Source organism: Apteryx rowi, unplaced genomic scaffold, assembly GCF_003343035.1.
Source record: "Apteryx rowi isolate R43461 unplaced genomic scaffold, aptRow1 scaffold_21, whole genome shotgun sequence".
Taxonomy (NCBI): domain Eukaryota; kingdom Metazoa; phylum Chordata; class Aves; order Apterygiformes; family Apterygidae; genus Apteryx; species Apteryx rowi.
The window spans coordinates 4,398,087-4,420,749 of record NW_020448419.1 but is presented as its reverse complement, the minus strand read 5'-3'; the positions used below and the strand labels follow the sequence as shown (position 1 = coordinate 4,420,749).

At 37.9% G+C, this 22,663-nt stretch overlaps 2 protein-coding genes across 19 annotated transcripts in view; one reads left to right on the top strand and one right to left on the bottom strand.

The window, feature by feature from the left end:
- Nucleotides 1-12,466, bottom strand: part of SLX4IP (SLX4 interacting protein) — a 105,662-nt gene extending 93,196 nt beyond the window's left edge. For 8 of the 16 annotated variants that reach the window (XR_003253254.1, XR_003253252.1, XR_003253253.1 and 5 more), the window contains exons 1-2: nt 10,881-11,056; nt 8,745-8,931 (exon numbers count right to left, since the gene is read on the bottom strand). Coding sequence is in view for 4 of the 16 variants with exons in the window: in XM_026064191.1 (XP_025919976.1) it covers nt 3,896-3,922 (27 nt within the window). In the remaining 12 variants the exon portion in view is untranslated. Of the gene's footprint in view, nt 1-3,895; nt 3,945-4,254; nt 4,360-8,744; nt 8,932-10,880; nt 11,057-11,968 lie in introns of those variants that run through there. The other 8 variants (XM_026064191.1, XM_026064197.1, XM_026064195.1 and 5 more) reach the window with 6 other exon arrangements.
- Nucleotides 11,121-19,656, top strand: MKKS (McKusick-Kaufman syndrome). Of its 3 annotated transcripts, none has more exons than XM_026064183.1 (6): nt 11,121-11,139; nt 12,475-12,707; nt 14,636-16,064; nt 16,615-16,790; nt 17,490-17,600; nt 18,131-19,656. In XM_026064183.1, the coding sequence occupies exons 3-6, from the start codon at nt 15,074-15,076 to the stop codon at nt 18,569-18,571; spliced, it is 1,719 nt and encodes a 572-aa protein (XP_025919968.1). In that variant the 5' UTR covers nt 11,121-11,139; nt 12,475-12,707; nt 14,636-15,073; the 3' UTR covers nt 18,572-19,656. The 3 variants fall into 3 exon arrangements, with proteins under 3 accessions (XP_025919968.1, XP_025919967.1, XP_025919966.1); XM_026064182.1 differs by lacking the exon at nt 11,121-11,139 and adding an exon at nt 11,168-11,428 and having other exon boundaries at nt 12,479-12,707; XM_026064181.1 differs by lacking the exon at nt 11,121-11,139 and adding an exon at nt 11,168-11,428.
- Nucleotides 19,657-22,663: the final 3,007 nt, after the last annotated feature.

Below are 22,663 nucleotides of genomic sequence, written 5' to 3'. Positions count from 1 at the left end.
CACTAAATTAGAAAATAAAATAATTTTTAAAGCCTCTACTCATCTTTCCCTCTTTTTTCTTTTCCCCCCCCTCCAGGCAAACAATTTGCTAGAGGAAACAAACATGTGACTTTCTCACAGGGGAAAATATTTACAGAAACATTGATCAGTTAATTCAATAGACACACTTCATAGAAAAGCTAACTTCAGTCTGCCTTGCTCACTTAGATGCCACCTAAGAATCATTGAAGCAGACATATCTGATATACAAGTCCACATCAACGTATTTCATTGTTAACATATTTCCATTGTATTACTTTTGTATTACTTTTCAACAAACAGTAAAAACAGTATCTTGCAAGCAGCGAGCAGGCTGACCCGAAGATGACCCGTAAAATGACAGAAGCACATGCTAGCATACAGTCTGACAGGAACATACCTTCCCATCCTTTCCTACCTAGTGTTAGGGCTTGTAATTGACATGCTTTGTACAGTTCCTTTCACAGAGCGTTAAGATATGCAAAGACAGATGTCAAGACGCATTTGCTTATAAAGATTTTAACTATATCTTAACAGTTATCTTCAAAGTGTATTACGGATAATTAAGTAATGGATACATATGCAAGCAAAATGAAGGTGAAAACTGAGCATGTTACAGTCACACCGTCATTTTGCTGTCCAATCATATCCAATACTTCCAGCCTTACTCCCAATACAAAATAGAAAGAGATGTTCCCTGCTTCAAAGGAGTTTGCAATCTAAAGTAAGCAAAAAGATTAAAGTAGGAAGGACCAAGAGTTTCATATGCACTCCCAGCATGCAATAACTAACAAAGAGCACATTTGAAAACCCATTATAGAGTGTTCTGGATGACCAGAGGGAACATTCAAACTATAATTACCTTAATCTCAGATATTGCTAGTGAAGGCCTACAAGTCTTAGAACAGAGCTCTTAACTTCTGAATGTAAGAAAGACCAAAGTAAAATAAGCTTCCCTTTGAGTTGAGATTTACCGAAGTACAGCAACAGCTTAAAAGTCTACAGTGTCTGGCAAATGAACAAATTAGAGAAAACAGTAAACAAAATTTTTCTATTACAGCTACAAAAATTACTATATTTAGTTCTGCAGTATGGCACGGATAAACTCAGTTTACATAATTTTGGAAGAATTCTTCTTTCTAGTTTTTCCAAATTTTTAAACAAGGCCCTAGTGATATTAATTCTCAAGTCTGTATACTGTTTGCGATTTTGCTTTAAGCTCCACCAATTAAAGTTAAGATTTATTTCTCAGAACAGCAGTAAAATATTTTAGCAACATAGACACACAGAAAGCATAATTAAATTCATATGTCCAATTTTCCAGATTTAGTGATTTTACCACACAGTGCTTTATGAAGTATCAATATTACTTAAAATTGAAAATTACTGATCAAATAAACTTGTATAAAATATCATCTATTGCACATAGCAACACACCATGGCATCCTGCCACTTGGAAGTGAAGAATGTGTGTTTAGGACTTAACTGTAGCTTTTGTATTAAGGTTTAAAGCAATTTTACTGCATCAATTACTTTATTTCATTTGCTCTTAATTGCCCATAAAACCATGCTTATGATCACCTTTCAAAAGTAGACCAACTACTCCCTCTACTGAAAGTAACTGACCATTACATTGAAGCAACACGTTTATAAAACACGTGGTTAAGAAGCAAAGCCATTAAACACATTATAGGTGTTTTTCTCTTAAATTATGTTTGAGTCTGCTAGGACATGAAAGATGAATAAGCTGTACTCTTCAGGGTCTTACCAAAAACATTAACATACACACATATATATTTTATTTATATATATACACACACACTTCCAAAGACAGAAACTTAAAAGGAGAGTACAGAAGATGACACATGCATGAAACATTTTCAAAACCATCAAAATACCTCTATCAATTTCAAAGAGATGAGGAACCTAAAAAGTAAGAACATAGTATCTTTTATACTTTCCCTGTGGAGAGGAGTGAGAACATTTTCTGCTCTTTAATGGAGAGCCTTTTGCAGAGGAATCTTCCTTGAAAAATATGAAAGTTGAACAGTCTTTAAAAAGGGAATATTCACATTAAATATAAATCCAGTGAATATAAAGAAGCAGCCCCCCACACACACACAAAATCCCAGATCTAAGAATTAAACTGTTATGCATCTTTCTGCACAAAGAAATTCCAACAATTAGATTTTCACATATTTGCCTTGACTAGAGGATATCAAATAGGCAACGTAAACTCAATATGAGCTAATTTTCAGCATTCTGTATATGCAAAAATTTGCCCTCATTTTTCCAGTGCTACCAGGAGGAAAATAAGTATGTCATAGCTCACTGACACTCTCAGAGGTTCTATCTATGATATCGGCTAGCTACAAATACAAGCTCAATGAGAAACCATCCATTTGCTCAGATAATGATGTCAAACTACTCAGCAATTGCCAGAGTACATACTGGGTAAAGGTACAGTGCCTATGCTGGATTAGCAAAATAACAATAATGTAGATCAGTAATCAAAGATCTTAGGACATTTTAATCTAGCAAAGACATTTCAACTCACACCCCTTGCTTTCTTTGGCACTTGCATTCATGTTGATGATATCAAGAGATCTCAGCTGAGAAAGATAATGGCTTCACCCTCAGATCCTGTTACCACAGGGTAGTAGCAGACAGAGTCAGAATATCAGCTAAAGTATGCTCAAAATCAAATGTATCCCTTCTAACTCCTCCTGTATCAGTTGAGGAGCAGTGAATAGTATCTCAGGCAAGGAGATCTCTAAGAATTAGACATAATACCATCAATTTAAGTTTTACAATCAAGTTAAAGTGTAAGAAAAAAAGATTTGAGCAAACGTCCCACTAAATGAGTGGTTTTTCCTGCAAAGAACACAGATTTTACTCCATACCACAGAGAATTAACTGTTCGGTCTGCTTTTCGAACAGGTTAGTTACCCACAAAACCAAGTTTCCACAGCTTGAACAACCAGGAAAACTTTTGTAGCTAACCTCCAAAAAAGCAAAAACAAACAAACAAAAGCTTATCCACAAAGGAAACGCAGTCTCTTCTGTGAAGAAAATTCTTGGGAAAACCATTTCCAAGAGTAACATATTGCTCTAATCATGCAGAAACGCATGCATTGCACTACCCCAAACAGACAAACAGAAACAGGAAAGAGGGTCCAAAAGAGAAGGTTGCACAATTTTTACTGGACAATCAATAGGTTTTTCTTCTGCGTGGTTTAGTTACTAGCGAGCCGAACTAGTTAAGGCAGAATGTTTATTACAGAATGTTTTGAAAAGCATTACTCTTCAGATATATATCCAAATGTTAGAGACTGTTTGCAAAATAAACTTCAAAAGCATTTTACTGGATGTTTATAAGATGTCTAATACCTGAAAACGGGAAAAAAGGCAAACTAAGATGCAAACGAAGAGTCAAGAGTGATAAAGAGTTTAAGAATATTATTACCCTTTAAACCAGGAACTCTTAGATTATCTGGCAAGCACATGAATAATATCACAAAATTACAGTAAAAGAAGAATCAACACTAAATTTCATTTCAGGTAAGCCAATGCTGTTTTACTGAGAATTCATGCAATTTCTAATTCTAACTATACAACTAATCACTATTAGGTATATGTGACTATTTAATCTTCAGCTAAAAGGATCCCAGACACACTCTGCCATGATATAGCAGTGCTTGAAGGAGTTTGCTTCCCAAGAGAGAGGAAAACTGAAACAAAATATGCTACCATGACCAGAGGCCTGAAGGATGCATCTCTTCTTCATTAACTGTTAAAATTCAACATACACATACTCTACTCGGTATTACGGATTATCAGGATTTTTTTTAAATGAAAGCTATGAAATTCTACTTACCTTAATGACAAATTTGCTGGATGCCATGATAGTTCAATGTAAACTGGTCCTATAAAAATATGAATTAAAAATGATCAGCACTAGAAAGAACTCAGATCTCTATGCCAAATGACAAGGATTATTTTGATCTAGTCAACACTAAAAAACCTAGCTGATTTGGTCAATACTGCTGCTTTTCAAATCCTCTACTCTGCCTTCAAGAAATCCAAGGAAAACTCTTATATAAAAGAGAATTACATAGCAATCTATCTTGTTTTCTTTTAATGAGCTTCATTACCATTCAGGCACTGAGTATCCAACACCTGAAATTGAATATAGAACTATTTTTCAGACCAGTACCAAGACACAGACAAACTCACCTTACTTATCCACAAGAAGCCTTTGGGAGAGCAGCAAACTGAACTTGGAATATTACCTCGACTACTGTCTCATCCTCTGGCCCCCACCTGTATGGTCCTGGCCTAGTTTCCCTTTCAAAGTAATAGCTTTCAGTTAAAATTCCTTTGCATAGCTCAGAGGAAGAAAGAACGACGAAGAAAAGAGGGAAAAACACGCATGCACACACACACACATTAAAAGAAAAAAAAAATCCCCAAATTCCTGGAGCTACTTGTTTAAAAAAAAAATTAACATATGAAATAATACTTGCTCTTTTCAACAGAGTCCTCAAACCTTTCTTTCTCAGTGAAGCTCATTCCCTCCTACCTCATGGAAACTCCATTCTTACTAAGCTAGGGAGCCTATGGCAGCCTGTATACATCCTATTGCATTTCACTCAGTAGCCCTATAGAAATAATGTCCTCCATCATGCTCTCTTAACAGGAACTTAGCAACATCAAGCAGCAGTAAGCAAATTTTAGAATTAAGAAATCCATTCCCTACTTGCAGTTCTGATAATCAGCTGCATCAAAGCTTGAAAAAGTTCAAAAACAAAGCACGGTTTGGGGGGGTTGAGGTTTTTGGGTTTTTTTTGAAACTATAGCTTCTGGTCAGATTTCTGACAGAAAATCTACGTAGTATATGCATATATATTTTTATATAGATATAGATATTTATTTTAATTTTATACTATTATACATATAAGAGAAAAGTGACCCAAGCATTATTCTCTGCACAAAAGAAAAACAAACTTCAGACATCCCCTTCTCCTGCTTATTGCAAACAGTGTTTAGATTGCTTAATTTGGGTTATTGACTGAGGCGCACCCAGCTGCACAGATCCTGGCCCTGCCTCAGGCCACTCCAATTAGCTTAAGAAGAGTTCATTCACACTAAAAGCTAAACATGCCCTTCCTTGGGTGTGAGAGGAAAGTTCCAGAAACTCCTACTATTAAGAAACTCCACAATTAACATAATTCCTGGATCTTGAAATCTGTTCTACTCTCCAGTGGACAGTTAGATTTACAGGTTTCATTAATATTGTTAATCACTAAGAACTTTTTTTTAGAAAAACACTATCTCCCTCAAATCACCACAAGTTTTAAGTAGGCTTGCAATTCAAACACCATAGCTCTAGTCACCTTCCAAACAGATTTCAGTTTTTTAATTACCTTTTTCCCAACTTACAACACAGTTAGGGACACAGCACTGAAACTACTAGGGAAAGATCATCTTTCTCCACATTAATGGGAGCTAAACATTCATTTGTCAAAAAAATAACATAAGGTGTTGGGCAGGAAAAATAGGTAAAAATCTTTCCAGCTAACCCCACAGTGTTAGGGTTCAGAAGAGACATGGAATGGGTCTGACTGCACCATATTTATACCTTTGAAAAATAGGGAATAAAAGGTTAAGATGAATACTATTTTCACACAGGATAGGACCAAAGGCAACAGACAAGGAAGGGACCTAGAACAGAGAGAAAACCAGGTGAACAAGGGTCTCAGTATGCTGGCAGAAGAGTGAGTACCCAAACACATAGCTCAAGTTTCAAAACCAAGGCAACAGGCAAGCTCCTATAGCTGCTGCCTGTAATATACGAACTGTAACAAAAAGCACATGGAGAACAGAGTTGCCTTTTACATTCCAAAGCTTCCTAAAGAATTAGTCTCTTAACAAGCTAGAGAAGTCTGGTCAATTTTGCAAGAGATAGTACAGAAAAAGAATACAAATGGAGAAACATATACCAGTTTGTCACTGCATACTTCAAGTTATTGCAAACCACTGTGACGGGGCTGTCAAAATTTCAGAACACGAGTCGGTCAGTGAGGTCTCTATCATGAACTACACTTATGTATTTCAAAATGCAGTTGTTATCCTTAGTTAACTTCAAAAAATCGCAAAACAGGATAAAGAACCACTGAAGAACTGCATAGCATAGCAGAGATAATTTTGATCTTAAAATTGAACAGCAATAGTTTTGAACTAAATAACTACTTCTGGGCAGTTTTTCCCATTCCAAATACCCAAGTGTTGAGACATGACATCTGAAAACAACTACATGAAAATGAGAAAGCAGCAAGAGCACAATCCCATAACCTGGCTCAAAGAAAATCCCCAATGATTTCAATGATTTGCCTGTATATAACATCAATATCCAAGCAGTAAGAAACAGAAATAGTAAAAAGATCACAGTGAGAAGTAAACTAACTTATCTGTCTCTTTTATATAACAAAGCGTATTACTGTAACCAAATACAAATGATTTTGAACTGTGAATTACTCTACAAGTAACTACTGAAAATGAAAGTTAATTAATAAAAATGAATGTTTCCACTATGTTCCGAAAAGCTCAAAAGTAAAGGATTCATATCTATTGTATCTCATCAGCTACACAGTAATAGTAAGCCGAAAGTAATACAAAGCAAATCAAGTTTTCAAATAACAGCAGTGCAGATAGAAGCTGGGATGCTGTGCCATGCTTTCTGCCACATGAACTACCATTCTCCCTTGCACATAATAGTCCTAGAAACTTTGTTATTGGAGTAAATTCTGTCAACTTTACTGATAACAATTTCCAGAAACACAAAGTAGGGAACAGTGGTCTGGACCACTTGGAATATCACATCATTTGCTCTGTTTCAATTCATGCTGGTAGTGGTACTCCACATAAGTAACATATTAGAACTACTATAAGAATCTTAGTAAGAGATAAAAACCTAGTAAAGCTTGAAACAGCAGCTGCTAGAACTAGGTTGGAATAGATGCTAAAAGAAAATAGCAGCCGGCAAAGTGAAAAACAACTGCACTTCTCAGTTTCTTTTAATGGTGTATAACATCATATTATTAGCATTCAAGAACTCCACGGAAGGTGTATCCTCCCCATCATGCGAAAGTGAAAACCAAATAAAACACCTGTCAAAACACTACAAAACCTAGGTAAGCGTGACTCTTCAGATTCTCTTAGAAAAATAAATAAATCTTGTTTCCAAATTCACAGCAGCATTTCAGAGTTTGTGTTTTTTATTTTATTTTATTAAAAAATTTAGTATCAGAGCTTTACTAATGATCCCTAGCTTCCCCCACACACACCAAAAAGAACCAAAGGAAAAACAGTGGCAGAGAAATAACAACAAATACTCAATTTGCTGTGGAGCACACCATCAACTAAGAGCTCCTGCAACAGCACCAGTAATATTAAACAAACCTAATGCTTACACTGAATGACCTGTACCTGGGCATATGGTAAGTAGAAGGCTCCAAATGAAAGCATGAGAGGTAATTTGCCATATGCAGCTCAGAAAATGACATACAACCTAGGTAAGCTCCTATGTTCCCAGAAGCATATGACTCACAAGGTTTCTGCAGGCTTGTGAACTCAAGGACAATGTTTGGACTGTTAATGTTTTATCACCAATTCTTACAGTAGTAATGATACAAGTAAGAGTTGCAACAAAACATGCCAGAACATTATCTCTCCACCGCATGCTCATGTCCCACTTAAAAACAGACAAAACATGAAGATGAACCAGCTGATATTATTCTGGCATCACAAGGCCTTTTTAGCCTAACAATTTGCCACTCAGAACACTACTATTGCAACAAATACACTACTACTGCAGTGACAAGGAGCTTTGGCAGACAAAAATTACTCTCCAAATCCAATTTATGAAACTATGGAAGACAAAAAGATGTGCAAGGGAAGTTATCTTTGATTCAATTTCCACTGCATGAGAGTAAGCTGATTTTCTGCCTCTTCACTGGCAGTACAGACAAGATAAAGGAAATGCAGAAGACATAAAAACTGTAAACAAATCTGTAAAAGAACAAAAAGAATATGTCTAATGCATCCATCAGGAAAATCACAGATCTGTCAGAGATGCAAAAAGATCAGAAATTCAGAGATGAAAAAGATACCTAATACTGAAAGAACAGGGAATGAGAAAACCACCCACCTATCAATTTTACAAGAAAAGAAGCCAGCAACCCACCAAACACTTAGCTTTGACATTTTCTGTGTTGCAAAAAACACGAAACGTAGGGAACTACTACAACTGCTACTGTTTGGTGACAAAAATCTGTTTCCTGAAATACCATATCTGTCATAAACTAATCTAAACCTGTAAAGTAACTTGAGCATAAGGAAATGTGGAGATAAGCAAAAAAGATAGAAAAACTCTTCTCAGAAATTAGTCATATTAAAAAAAAAAAAGAAAAAAGTCTAGACATGGTATTTCAACACCCAAATTTCTGACGGCAAACCTGTACAAGAAAGCAAAATCTAGGATTAAACACCTAGGTTTCCTTTTAGCAAGAGTCAGGCATGTTTCAAAAATGACACAGTCTTTCCTTCCTAAATTTGAGATTAAGTGGAATGGCAGAAACTCAGCAGAAGTCAGGATATACGGCCTTTTAGACAGCTAAAGTGGTTTTGTTTGTTTGTTTTTTATCAGCTGATTATCAGTATTTTACCTTTGCAAAGAAGCAGCTTCCAGTGCTGAGGGAATCTGGAACTCACTGGGAATCAGGAACTGAAAACTTCAGCCACACACACCCCCCTGCAAAGTTATGGCAGCTTCTAACACTTTGGTAGCACTGTTGCAAACGTTTCACATTTGCCCATTTTTGGGTGTCTTTACGTACAGGGAGAATCAGGCACCTGAAAAAGGCAAAACCAAAACCTCAAACACTAATTGAAGAACTCACTAAGACGAGCCATTATTAACAATTTTTATAGAAGAGTCAAAAATAAATATCACAATGTAATACAGATTTTTTTCCGAATTCTCCAGACCTTAGGTATTTAAGTCAAACCCTGTCCACTCCTAATTCAGGGCCCAGAGTCCTTTATGGAAGCCAGGTACCTGTGAATGTTCTTCTAGCATAATTACAGCTCTTGTGCATGAAATGCAGTGTCTCAAACCCCTTTTCTTAAGCATACAGATATAAGTTAGGTTGTGGCAGACACTTCTCCATGCCTCCTCTTGAAGCTCAGCCAACATGCGGAAAGGGACACGAGATTTATAGGGAAAAGGTGAAAAGAAAATCGCGCTCCATGGTTTAGAGACCAAAATGTTTACCTAGCAATGGCAAGGAAAACTTGGGATATGGCTCTTATGTATGGAATCTTTTCTTCTTTTTAATTCAAATCCTCACCCCCACCCCCTATCTTATTATTTTATAGTGAGCCAGCACTTCATAAGTCAAGGCTCCCAGGAACATTAAGTTCTGAATCCATTCCTTCATCCAGTTCCTAATGCATGCACTAAAATTCTTTTTCTAATCACAGGAACATCAGTGTTTAGTAAAGTGCAACACTCAGCAAAACTCATATTTGGTAAATTATTTCTAGTTCTGGAAGGACATATAAGACTTTTCAGGCTTTACTATCTTGTGATTTTTCAGGCCCACTCCTCCCAATTTGTCTGCTTAACCTTTGGAAGCTACTCTTCCAACAGGTTTACATATTTTTACCTTGTTGTTATCTAAACTTCCTCATTCAAAAATTGCTAATGCATTTTTAAAAGTTCAACAGCACAGTAGCAAAAATCTGCTTTCACCATGCAACTGCAGAGACAAACAGAAATGAGAAACTCTGAGAAACAACATGCCCCTTACAGACAGTTGTTGCTTATTTTGTTTTACATTACGGAATGCTAAATCCCAACTGTTCTAGGAAACTTAGAATTTTTTGTTATGCTCCTTTCTGCATAGAGACTATACATCAAAAATGTGCCATCTTTTTGTTGTAAACTTTGCAACTATGCATAAAATGCAAAAGCTTTACTACCGCTTGTTGAAAGACACCACCATGTGGCTCACAGTCACAGGTGACAGTTTTTCACAACAAAGTGCTGCAGGGCAATAAATATGATCAATTTTTTCCCCTTCCAGGAAATAAGACCATGCAATAAACGCATTAATATGATAGAAGATATTCCTGGCAGTGACTCCAGGAGCAGAGGGAAGGAGGAAAAGGGAGTGAGTAAAGAAAAGGTGAAGAATAGAACAAGAGCGGAGGTAAGAGTAATTTTGAGAAGAGGCCAAGCAACTGGCAATAAAGGGTTTGGGGGCGTTGGGTTTGGGGTTCTTTTTTTTTTTTTTTTTGTCAGGGTATACTGTCTACCTGGAGGAAGACTCAGGTGAATGAGTAATGCACAGTGACTGCACTGTGATTGTGAGTTATGCAGGAAAGGAAGATCAGATTTTTTTTATTATTATTATTATTTTAAGCCTGATGGCTGATGATCTAGAGGGATGTATTTTGAAAACGGCAGAAGTGGATGTGGCTGCCACGCCGGCGGGGGAGAGGCGGCGGCAGCAGCAACAGCGTACGCAGCCAGGCAGGGAGGGGGCATGCTGGGGGGGGAGGGCTTGGAGGGGGGCGTAGCAAGAATGGGTACCAGCCTGAGGCGGTGCCTGAGGCAAATCCGGAGGGAGCCGGGCAGCGCCCTCGCCACAGCAGTTATCCCAACAGATAGAACATCACCTAGCCCGTTTATTTCGAGAGAAAAGCGAGACTGAAGCCCAGGGGCGGCCGCTCCCTACAAGCGGCCTCCCCGGGCGAAGGGACAAGCGAGCGCCGCTGGGCGGCCGCTCCATACTCACATCGTACCTCCTCCCCACGTCGCGCGTGCCACCAACGCCTCCAACGGCTGCTCTGCCCCCAACAAAGATGGCTGCAAGCTTCTTCTCCCCTATCCAAAATGGCCGCCGGCTGTAGCCGCTACCTACCCAACTTTGCCCAAACTCAAAATGGCTGGCGGGACAGTTGCTTGCTGAGCTTTTTTTTTTTTTTTTTTTTTTTTTTTAAAAAGAAGGGCAAATGCCCTTCGCTGCCACGTGAGCCGGGCCTGGCCAATGGCGGGTGAGAGGGACAGTACGGCGCCGGCGTTAGCCTCAACCACCCTGACGTGAGGGGAGGGGGGAGCGCAAGGAGACGTTTCCGTGGCTCGCGGAGGCCTCGCTGCCGTTGGGGTTTAAACGCGTCGGGGGGCGCGCGGCCCTGGGGGTCGGCCCGCTCAGGCGCTGCGCCGCTGAGGCGGCAGGCGGGCGGGCGGAGCGCTGCTCGCGGCGGGCGCCCGTGCCCTTGCTGAAGCCGCTGCGTGCCCTCCTCGCCCGCGAGGGGCTGCGGGCCGGCTGCCGCCGGAGCCGAGGTGAGCGCCAGGAGAGCTCCGGGGACAGGGCGGGGGAGCGCCCTCCCCGCCCGCAGCCCCTCGCTCTCAGGAGAGGGGGTGAAGCCTGCGGTGCACGGCCCGCCGGAGCCGGGACTGGCCCGCGGCCCGGCCGCCGAGCCCCGGGAGTACCGAAACGTCCCCGTCCCTTCGCCCTCGGTTTCGCCGTTAGCCCCGAGCCGCCCCTTGCCCGGGGGCGCCGCTGCCCCGACAAGAGTTCGTGGCGCCAGGCCGCTCCGGCACGGGTGGGCTTTAGGTGCCGCGGGGGTCGGTGGCGGACGTGCCACCCTGGGGGCCGGTCACCCGCGGCCCGCCCGTCCCGGCCCCGCAAGCGCGGGGTAGGGCCCCTTCTGCTCCGGGCTGCGCCGCCGCCCGCTGCCGCCTTGCTAGTCGCGCGTGCCGCACAAGCGTGTATTTGCCGAGTCCACTTTGTTCTATGCACCAAGTGGCGTAAAGCGGTGCAACCTCCGTGGCGTGGCGGAGGCGGACCCGGTAGCCTCCCGTCATAGCGTCCTACCTTACCCCTGTGAAGAAGCGAATGGATTCAAACTGGTTGAGAACATCCGCTCTGCGGCTTGTACCCTTGTAACCGTTAAAGGAAGTAGTTATTTTGATACAAAATCTGAGCATGCACTTTTTTTTTTTTTCTGTAATAGTAGGTACTTCTTAACGAAAATCTGTGGAAAGTAGGATCTTGTGTATTCCTACTTTTTAGATGAGGGAGAATTTATTACTTTTGAACTGATGTTGTAGTAACTTCTAAAAAACAAGGATAAAGAAGTAAGATAATTGGGCATGACTGCCCCTCAGATATAGCAACTAACATTTTAAGATATCTGAATTTTTTTTTTAAAGCCCTTGTTTTGAAGTTCACAACGTAAGGCTTTATTTTGTCATTTTGTGTTTTAATCACTTGCTGCACAATAATTAACAATATTAACATTCAGTTTTATCTGTTCTGTGCTATTATAATAGCGGATCAAAGGATTTTTAGGATATATTTTAAATAATAAATTATCTTTATCTAGGTAGATGCCAGTTTACAATGGGTCTTAAAACCTTCTGGAAGAACTACAAAGTTCTGATTGTTATGGGACCTAGCCTTGGGCTGGTGCACTGGGGGTGGTTTCACATCAAGTCCAGTCCTATCTTCCAAGTGAAGACAGAGGAGAACTTTGTTCCAGAACCTGGGATTGTGGCTTACATGATGCGAAATGAACACAAAAATAAAGAAAAGCAGCAGTAGTGCTATGTGTTATGGGTAAGTTTCCTAATTAGTTGTATATGTGTCTTTGAGAGAGTAGATGAGTCAGTTAAATCAGAATTTTCTGACAGATGCAGTCTTGCTACTCTAGTCTTAGTCTTCCAGACGTGTATTCTTTTTTGAAACTTATTTAACCAGATAGTTGTATAGACCCCAAAATACATCATCCATCTTCTCAAAAATTACTACTAAATCCTGTGTGATAGAATCAATTAAGTTATGTTATTATACGTCTTAAAGTTGTTTAAGAACATACAAAACCTAACAACTTGGCAATAGTCAGATTCTTGTAACTGACTTGGGCCTGAAAGGGCATTGTTGCAGAGCAAAAGAGCCCAGAAATAACTGTGACTTCACATAGTAGTATAGTCTATGTTGTTATAGTAGCAATAGCCAATACTATTTCAGAAAAGGCAAGACTATTACGTATTAGAGAGGCTTAAATACTGTAGTGACTACACATAAACGTATTAATAGAAATAAGTAGTTCTGTTTTAGTATCTTCAGTACAAAGTTGAAGGCTCTTTTGTTCTTGAGAACAGTTACAAGTGACCTTCAATTATAAGCACCAGTATGTGCTGCAAACTCTTGACTTGGTAATGCTTGAAGAGTGCATTACAACTACCACATGGATTCAAATAGGTTCAGGATTAATTTCATGGAATTATTTCTTTCTACAGCTTAGCTCTTCTCATTGAGTAGGGTATCATGCTTTTTTTTCTCACTTAATAATTATAAAATTCTTAAGCACCAGCAGTTGTCCCTTAAGTTTTCTATTTGGCTCATTCAATATTTATATTTAACCATTAAGGGTTAAAGATATTCAGGATCTCTTTGAACATACTGATTAAGTGGCATTTTACATACCATCGAAGACATTTACTGTTGTACAGTAACATTTTTCTGTACCATTGCAAGCAGTGGTCAGAGTGAAATTTTACAAAATCCTAGCATGCAGTCTACTCATGCTGCACTTCATGCTTTAAAAAGTACTAGAATGGTATATCATCGTACTACAAGTCCATTTTGGTGTTTGACTAAAATAATAAAGATCTTAGTGTTACGTTTATTTTTTAGTGTTTCCAATATGCAAGTTGTCAGTGTTGTTAGACTGGTGGACATTCTTTATTTTTGAAAAGGCATCACTTGTCTTTCCTCATTCATCCTGAAATGCTGGATCTTAGAACTGCTACAGGAATGTAACGACACTTTGGCTGGTACTATAATAAAGCAGGTGTGGGGGTTTTTTTGTTGTTGTTGTTGTTTTTGTTTTTTTAAGCAATTACCTTGACATGTCCAAACCCTTGACAGCTTGACAGTCATATAGAACAGGATCTCGGTAGTGAAAACTACTGGATACCAAAGGGACAGACGGTTACAACATAGTTAAAGATAGTACTTTTTAATTTAAAACATCCCTTTAAATTCTGAAGTCTTTAAAAGAGGGCTGAGAAAACTTATATATGCTAGAAGTTTTCAAGTAAGAAACCCTTCTTTCAGAGGCAAAGAGTTTTTAAAGTTGTTTGAACATTAAGAGCTTTTGTTTCTAAAGTTGTTCCCTGGGAAGCAGTGCTGAGTATTTAGTTCTTTTGTTCTACAATATAAAGAGCTTAACAACACTATAACCTTAACGTTTTCATATAATTCACTGCAGTTTATAGTGGCCTGCTGTTTACAGGCCTACAGGTAAGACAGTATACAAACTGGAGGTCAGAATTAAATATTTTAATTGACAGAAATGCATAATTTGTGTACCAGCTGCTTGTATTATATATGGTATTAGTAGGTTTTTTCAATTAAATAGCACTGTAGTTTGCTATTTGTTAGCCCGTATGTGAGTTTTTCTTGAAAAATAGAATAACAGTTCAGGCTATACAATATTGTTGTAAGATTGCACTAATATTTTCATGTTATGTTTGTTTTAGGTATAATTAGCTCTGAAGCTTTTCAGCTTTGAGTGCTGCAAAAAGACAAGATGAAAACTAGCTGGAGTAGGAAGAACTTTCTGCTTGTGGCAGGACTGTCGCTCATAGGTGTCCATGTTGGTAGTATGCTTGTAAACTTAGTTGCAAAAAAATCTGTTCAGTCACATTCAGAAATTAAAAAAGATCGTCGTGAATGAAATAGCTTTCTGCTGTCATTACCACAATAGTATTTAAGCCAGATTTTAAAAGATTTGTGGCGAGCACCTAAATGAATGTAGTTGTTGTACTGTATGTGCTGTATTACATTTCAAATAGTAATCCTTGGCTGTAAAGAATAAAAATGTACCATTTTAAATTTTAGAAGTGCTATGAATTTGAGATTCAAGTGAAAATGAAATCTGGTGTTTCATTGGCCAGAATTGAAATCTTATTTTGAAAATGTCTCGTGTTGAAGCTAAAAAGCCTTCATTATATATTAGTGAACCTTTAACTAAAGATATAGTTCATCAGTCACTGTCTGTGCTAAGTGGTGTGTTGAAATCTTGCTATGGTCCTGCTGGTAGGCTTAAACAGCTCCACAACGGTATGGGAGGCTATGTTTGTACAACTTCACGATCTTCAGCTGTACTCCGTTGTCTTTCTGTCAGTCATCCTGTATTAAAGGTTTTGACAGCCTCTGTACAGAATCATATATCCCGTGTCAGTGACTGTGGCTTATTTACTGCCATTCTTTGCTGTAGCTTGATCGAAAACTTTAAAAACATAAACTTCTTGTCTTGTACTGTTATTAAAATAAGCAAACATCTTTTGAGCTTATGTACTGACTACCTCAAATCTGAGGCCTGTGGTTGTCGAGTATCTGTGGATTTTAGCAATCTTGAGACTCTTTTTTGTTTGGTACGTAGCATATTAACGAGCAAACCTGCTTGCATGCTCAGTAAAACAGAAATTGATCATCTCACTACACTGATTGTAAAGGCTTTTTTGCTTACTGTTCCATGTCATGTTGAAACTAATGCTGTTTTAGGAAAGTGTATAATAGTGCCTGTGAAAGGTAGAAGAGTTGTGGATTCTACGGTTTTTCCTGGATTACTGCTAGAAACACCAGAAAATCAATTGGCAAAACCACTATCTGTCAAAAGAACTCCTTCAAACGTTATCAAGATAGCACTTTTTTGTGTGTCTATGTCAGGAGACCTTTTCAACCCTGAAGAAGGAAGTATAACAGTCCGTCACGGAATTTCTCTAGAAATGTCAGAACTGGATCAGTTACTTAATGTAGGAAGGCAGTTGGTTAATGATGAGATTGGCCTTGTAGTGTGCCAGAAAGTTATCCATCCATCTTTGAAACAGTATCTGAAAGAGAATCATGTTGTTGCTGTAGACAGAGTTGGACTATCTATGATGGAGCCCCTGAGTCAAATGACAGGTAAGACTGAGTTTTAGATGATAAATATTCTTAATGTTTGTCTCGTAATAAAAACCTACAAAATATGCAGTGAGTAAAATAGTTTAGTGTGGTTGCAGGGTAAGGATTCTTATTTCTGTTTTTATCCTACCTTTTGCCATTCTCTTCTAGTTTGAAAACCTTCCCCCCCTCCCCACCCCCCAAGTGATCAGTTTTGTGCTGACCAGCTGTAATGATGACGTAAGTGCACGAGTACTGCTTGCTGCTCAAGGAATGATAGAAATGGATGGCAGATGTAGATTATTTTTAAACTCCATCTAATCAGAATAATGAAATTACTTCTTTTATCATGAAATATCACTAAATCTTACACTTAGAAAACATTGTGTTGGTTTTTGCTAAGGATTTCCTCTATAGATGGAAGTGTTCTTTGAACATACCTAGAAGAACATTTATCATTTAAAAATCCAAGAGAAAAAAAATAAGTTCATGCTTTGTGAAATACAACATTACAACAACTATTCTGATGACAGTAATACATGCTGCTCTCTGCTTTTTTTTAATTGAACAGGTTCAAAGCCTATAGCTTCCATACATTCTTTCTCTCCCAGTTGTTACGGCAGTTTGAAGGATGTGTGCACTGAGAGTTTTGCTTCAAAACATTTTGTGCATCTAATTCCTAATGACACACTTGTCTGCAGCTTGATGCTCTGTAACAGAAGTGAAACCACATGGGATGAGTTGAAGGTAGGCAAATTTTCCTGAAATATTTCATTAAAAAACATATTTTCAGTGGAAAAAAATGAAAGAGGGTAATGAACAGTATAAATAAAGTGAGTTTAGAAAAGAGGTTTTCAGTACCTTAATGGAGCTTAATTAGAATTTAAGTACACAACTTCAAAAAAGGAATTCAGAAACTACCTCTTTCTGGAATTACAAGAACTTTGAAGTGCTCTTGTTCATTTAATGCCTCTATTCTAATCATGGAAGTCATTTAGAGACAGAAGCTTTTTTCACCTGTTTTTGAGGCCAGTGCTGGAGAAACATTTTCATTCTCATTACTTGATCTATGAGAGGATGAGGAAAAAATTGCCCAGCAAAAGGTCAGCAGCAACACCTGCAACTGTAGTCAAGCATAGCTCTACATTGAATAGTTGCTCTAAAAGTGATATTGTTACTGTTTGAATGTTATGAACAATTTCCTTTTGCAGAAAGGAATCAGATATAGCTATTTCACTTATGCTTTTCAATTAGAAGTGTGGACAAATAAACACAATTTTTTCATTAAATAAACATGTTTTGGAAATCCCTTAGCAGGTCTATGTTTGCACTTAATTCAACTTTACAAAGTATATCCCAGAAATTAAATTTTGTTTCAGTAGGTTTTTTTTTTTAATAGGAAAGCCTATTATGGTATGTGTAATGACAAATTCATATGGTTTTCAGTGTGCCTATGAAACTGCAGAGCGTGTGTTACAGTTAACTATCAAGGAACCTTTGGCACTGTTAGGAGGTGGCTGTACAGAAACTCACTTGGCTTCGTACATAAGACACAAGGTATGTAAGGCCTTGTGAGATTATTTAAAGCTGCTTAACGTACTCAGGAAACAAGAACTCGGTTTACGTAGAATTACTGTTACAGTTAAAACACTTGTCTTCTGTAGATTAAATTAATAAATGTTGCACTTTTATTCTCTAACAACTAGTATAAAACAAATATTTTGAAGTACTCGGTGCTAATGACCTCTGTTTCAGGATTTCTCTGCTGTTAATTTTACTGTATTTGTACTCCTTAATGTCACTTTAGGTATCCATTAATTATAGTAAACGTTCATTTTTTTCATGTGTTTGACTTAAAATAAAAATGTGTAGAATTTTTGTCTTGTGCTAATCATGCAGAACTCAACTCTGACTTGTCTAGAAATCTTCACTATCGGGAAAATCCATCACATTAATAATTTTTTTAGTTGACTGATGTGAACCATCTGTTTAAAAATTGCAACAGTACTATATGCGTTTATGATAAAGTTATCTATTTCTGTAAGAGTTTTCTAACTTTCTGTTGATTTTTCTGTTTTGTTTTTTAGAGTTGTAATCTGTCGACTAGCAGTTTTAAAGCTATAGATTGTTCTCAGACACAGTACCGGTTGGTTGCTGATGCCTTTTGCCGCTCACTGGAGTCTGTAGCTTGCTCTCTGAATCATGATGATGGAGACATTTTTACAGACGTGGTTTATGGACATTGTTGGTTTGTTCCATCAGGTTTTTCTTCTGTCTCTAACTGGTCAGATTTAGTTTCAAAATGTGGCTGTGGGATTAATGATAACACTCAGAATCTCAATTGGAGGGTTTTGCAAAGCCAATTTAGCTCTCCTGTTCTACAGAGCTGCCCTAAAGAGCCTTCAGTAAAAGCTACTGACTTTCTGACGCTGGACTGCTTTGCTGCAAAATGTAGTGGCTTACAAGTAGCTGTGGAGACAGCCAATCTGATTTTAGATCTTTCATGCATAATTGAAGATCAAAATTAGTTCTGTTCTTATGTGAATTGTATTGCACAGCAAGCTACTTACTTGAAAGCAGGGTAATATACAACATGTTAAGATACACTTAGGAGCAGTCAGAGTATGGACAATAGACAAATTTTAAATCAGACACTGTTGGCCATTAAGTACTTTTCTGATTCTTAATCTGCTGTGTCTTGTAGGCTTTTCAAATACTTTTTTTTTTTTTGTTAGAAACTGCTAAATGATTAGCCAAGTATACAGCAAATCATAGTAACATATGACTTAGAGTATTCCAAGCAGTATATTCAGACTAGTGAATGACACTTCAAAAATTGTGAGTTTCTTGCATGCTTGCAGGAGATTTGAATGTGCTCTTTCAATATATTTAGTGCTGAATTTAAGGTGACCCACTTGATGTTCTCCATGTATTATGCAAGTGTTGAATGTCTGTTAGCTCTGGTCTCTTCAGAGGAATGTGGAAAATTTTATTGAGTTGATGAGAAAACATATATGTTATGGATTAGATTTTATGTAGCCTCAACAAAAGCTTTATGCATTCAGACAGACTATTGTATTGCAGCAAGATATTTATCATTGGTAATTTTAATTTTGTAAGTAAAAAGTGAGTGAAGGCTTTCCTTAGCAAGTACCTTGAGCCACTTTTCTTATTTTCAAATTTTGGTCTGAAGATCTTATCACCATATACTATATACATTTCCTGTTTCTAATTTGCTGCAAGATTTTCAAACCATATAAGTAACTTATTTAGCAAGATACTAAAATTCAGCCTCAAGATCTTAAGGTAGCAGGTAATGGAAGACTTGAAAAGAAATGGCAGACTGACCGTTTTGGGGGGGGGGGGAGCCTTTTGTACAGTGGAACTTCATTGTTTTCTGTGGAATACACAGCAGTTTGTAAATAAATAATGATGTTTTTGTCATCTTAAGCAAAGGTGCAAGTAACTGAGTTACTCTCAGGCTAGTCTGCTTATTTGTTTCCTGGTCTCCTAAGTTTTTAATATATGTACTGAATATAAATAGTGGAATTGTGTTTTGTATAACTCAGTTTTGAAATATGTAATTAAAAATAGAACTTTTCAGGCCTTTTTACACAGTCTTTCTCATTTTTAAGAGTATAAAATTTCATTTTGTCACTGTAAAAAATGCGAAGCTATTTAGATTTCTGTATCTCTTTAAGTGATTGTTTCAGTGCTATAAGACATCAGTTGGGAATTTGTGAAAAAATATTGCAAGTGTTAAGATGAAGACTGTTTAAAGTTACGTAATAAAAAGAATGTTTTCATCTATTGATCCTCCCATATACCATGAAGCATATGAAGACATCAAGAATAATGGAGCTAAATGATGGTGTGTATTTTAAAACGCAGAAGAATCTTGGTGATACGTCAGCTAATGATGAGTCTCTAACACAGAGTACCAAATTAGAGTATTTTGCTTTCCATAATAGCAGCTTGTCATGCAGTGCAAAAATGTTGAGTTTAGTGAGTACGGCTGTTAAGTGAAAATTAAAGCAATATTTAAGTAGAAGTAGTTGCTAGTATCCACTTGTCTTGGTATCTAAAGATCAGTTCACAGCCACTGTAGAACAGCTGAGTTGCCTGTGATTCTATTCTTTTTTTTCCCCTCAGAGTTTTAAGAAAATCAGAATAGTTAGAATATTGTGAAAGCATCTGGAAAACTTAGCAAAATGTAGCATGTTGTTGTCTAAAATAATAGCAAAAGAAAGTGTAAACTTTCTGATGTAGAGCAAGTCTTTGGTTAGATTTAATTTTTGATGAATAGGTAAAAATTCCTGTAGACCTGAACCAAACAAAGATTCTGTCATGTGTAAATGTTTTTTAATAACAATAAATTTTAGTCTCCCAATGTGACTGAAAAGAAGGGTAAATGAGCAGCTAAGCAATCTATCTATCTTATGGGCAGTTTTGTTCAGTTCTCAGTTGTGCTACAGTGTTCCTATAACTCTTAGTGGGTAACTTAGGTATCCAATATTTTTCTGAAATGCAAGTAAAGAGAATTTTGACTCTGAATCTAAGAGCAGCACAAAAATAACTTTGCTCCACTCCCATGTTTCATGATAAAATGTACTTAGATGTGAAAAGGGCAATTTCTTCCCTGTGTTTTGGGATTCACAAAATGAAATATCCCCATTTCTAAGTCCTTTGAGAAGCCGCTATGGTTTTATTCCCTCGTTCTTGAAATTTAAAGTCTTTTCTGCAGGAGAAGTTAGCATTACACAGTTATTACTGAAAGACTAGTGTTTTCTGATCATGACCTCAGTCATGCCTGTTGCTTTCCACAATTTGCTGAGGTTATTCATTTTAAAGCATAGAGATTTGTGGGTGAGGAGTTCTAAATAAGATCCACATGTTAAAATGAAAAATTATTTGTTACATGGGAACAGAGAAATAGATAATTTGGAACAAACTCGAATCCTTACTAAAAGAACATAGGCATTTCACTAAAGGAGCTTTGCCCAGGATTTATATAGGCTCCTTGAAAACTAATCTACTAGGAAAAACTCCCCTGTGCTCCCTACATATTGAACCAGGAGGCTTGGCTTTCCCCCCCCCGCCCCGCCCCCAAAACTCCAGGAGCACCATATTACTGTAGCTAACAGTAGCCTAATTCATTGCCTTACATGTCCAGTGCGTGTCCAGAGAAGTGTGAATTTGTAGCTCTATGCAGGAATGGTTGAACTTGAAATATAAGCACTGTCAGACACCTCAGAAATTCTTACTGCACCATGTATGTCTTCTGAGTGTGAGCTCTGCATGTGTTTCAGACCAGAGCCTCATAGCACGTTAGTTGATGCAGATCCTCAAGGACAGGGTAGAAATGGATTTATGAGCTAGGGAAACCTAGCCTGTTGTATCAGTAGGATGATACTGATTTTCAGAAGTGTTTGGACGTTTCTAGGGTAACCAACCATTACAGCTTTTGATCTCTCCATGTAAGGGAAGAGAGAATTTATCGTTGCCAAAGCTTATGAGAAAAATACTACTTGAAGTATCACGAGTGCAACAGAGCATCTGCAAAACAGAATTCACATTACCCAAAAACCGAACTTTGAAGTTTTGTGCCCTTAGTTTGCTGTGCTGAGCAGCAAAATGTAGTATTTGTCATATTTTCAGCAGCACCACGTGAAGTGACTCATAAGTACTATACTCTTCAGTCTCAGAAAAATCAATATCTGTATGTGTCAGTCAGTGTCATAGGAAGAACTTTTTTAAACTGGATTTGCCTTTACTACTGTTCTGAGACCAAGATGTAGAAATAGTCTGTTTTTATTGCAAAAGAGACTGCTTCCAGCAGGCTTATAAACTGTGCAGAAGGGCTTTGTGAGAAGTCAGTAGCTAACCATGTTACAATATATTTCTTTATTTCTAGAACTTGAGTATCTTTAACCAGAGCTCATATGAGTTATTTATGCGTTTGCTCATCGGCAAAGAGTGGTTGCATAGTACTAGTTAACTTTATGGCCAGTAGTACTCCAATCTTAACTTCACAGTTATGGAATACCTTTACTTTTTGTCTACATACATTGTCCTGTAAAAATTAGTCATACATAGTATAAGCCCAAGAGTATATACAGATGTATTTTTTTGTGCTGGAAGCAGAAATGGGCTTGCAGTACATGTAGATACAGCCACCATGTCTTCAGTCCGGACACCAATAAAATTAATTGCAGAATAGGTTCCAGCATTGGGCAGGTTACTTTGTATCATTGACTCTGCTGACTTCCACTATTTTTGACCTGGATTTACATTAAGTATATGCAAATAATCTGTAGACATACCTCCTGCAGACTTTTATACCTTACTACTAAAATATTCTTTATAAAGTTGACCTTTCAAATCTGCTTGCACACCTAAATGTTTTGTTCAAGTTTTCATCGTGTATCTTGAAGGCCACAGCTGCTTCTAGTCTGGGTTTTCCAGACTGACTACTAGTGTCTTTGTTATTTTCTGTTCTGACAACATTAGATTTCTTCAAGTACACATTAAATACTAGCTTCTTCCTATTATAAGACTATTACATGTTTTCCACTAAGCATTTGCTTGGCAGTATATTGCAACACAACAGCTATTCCTTA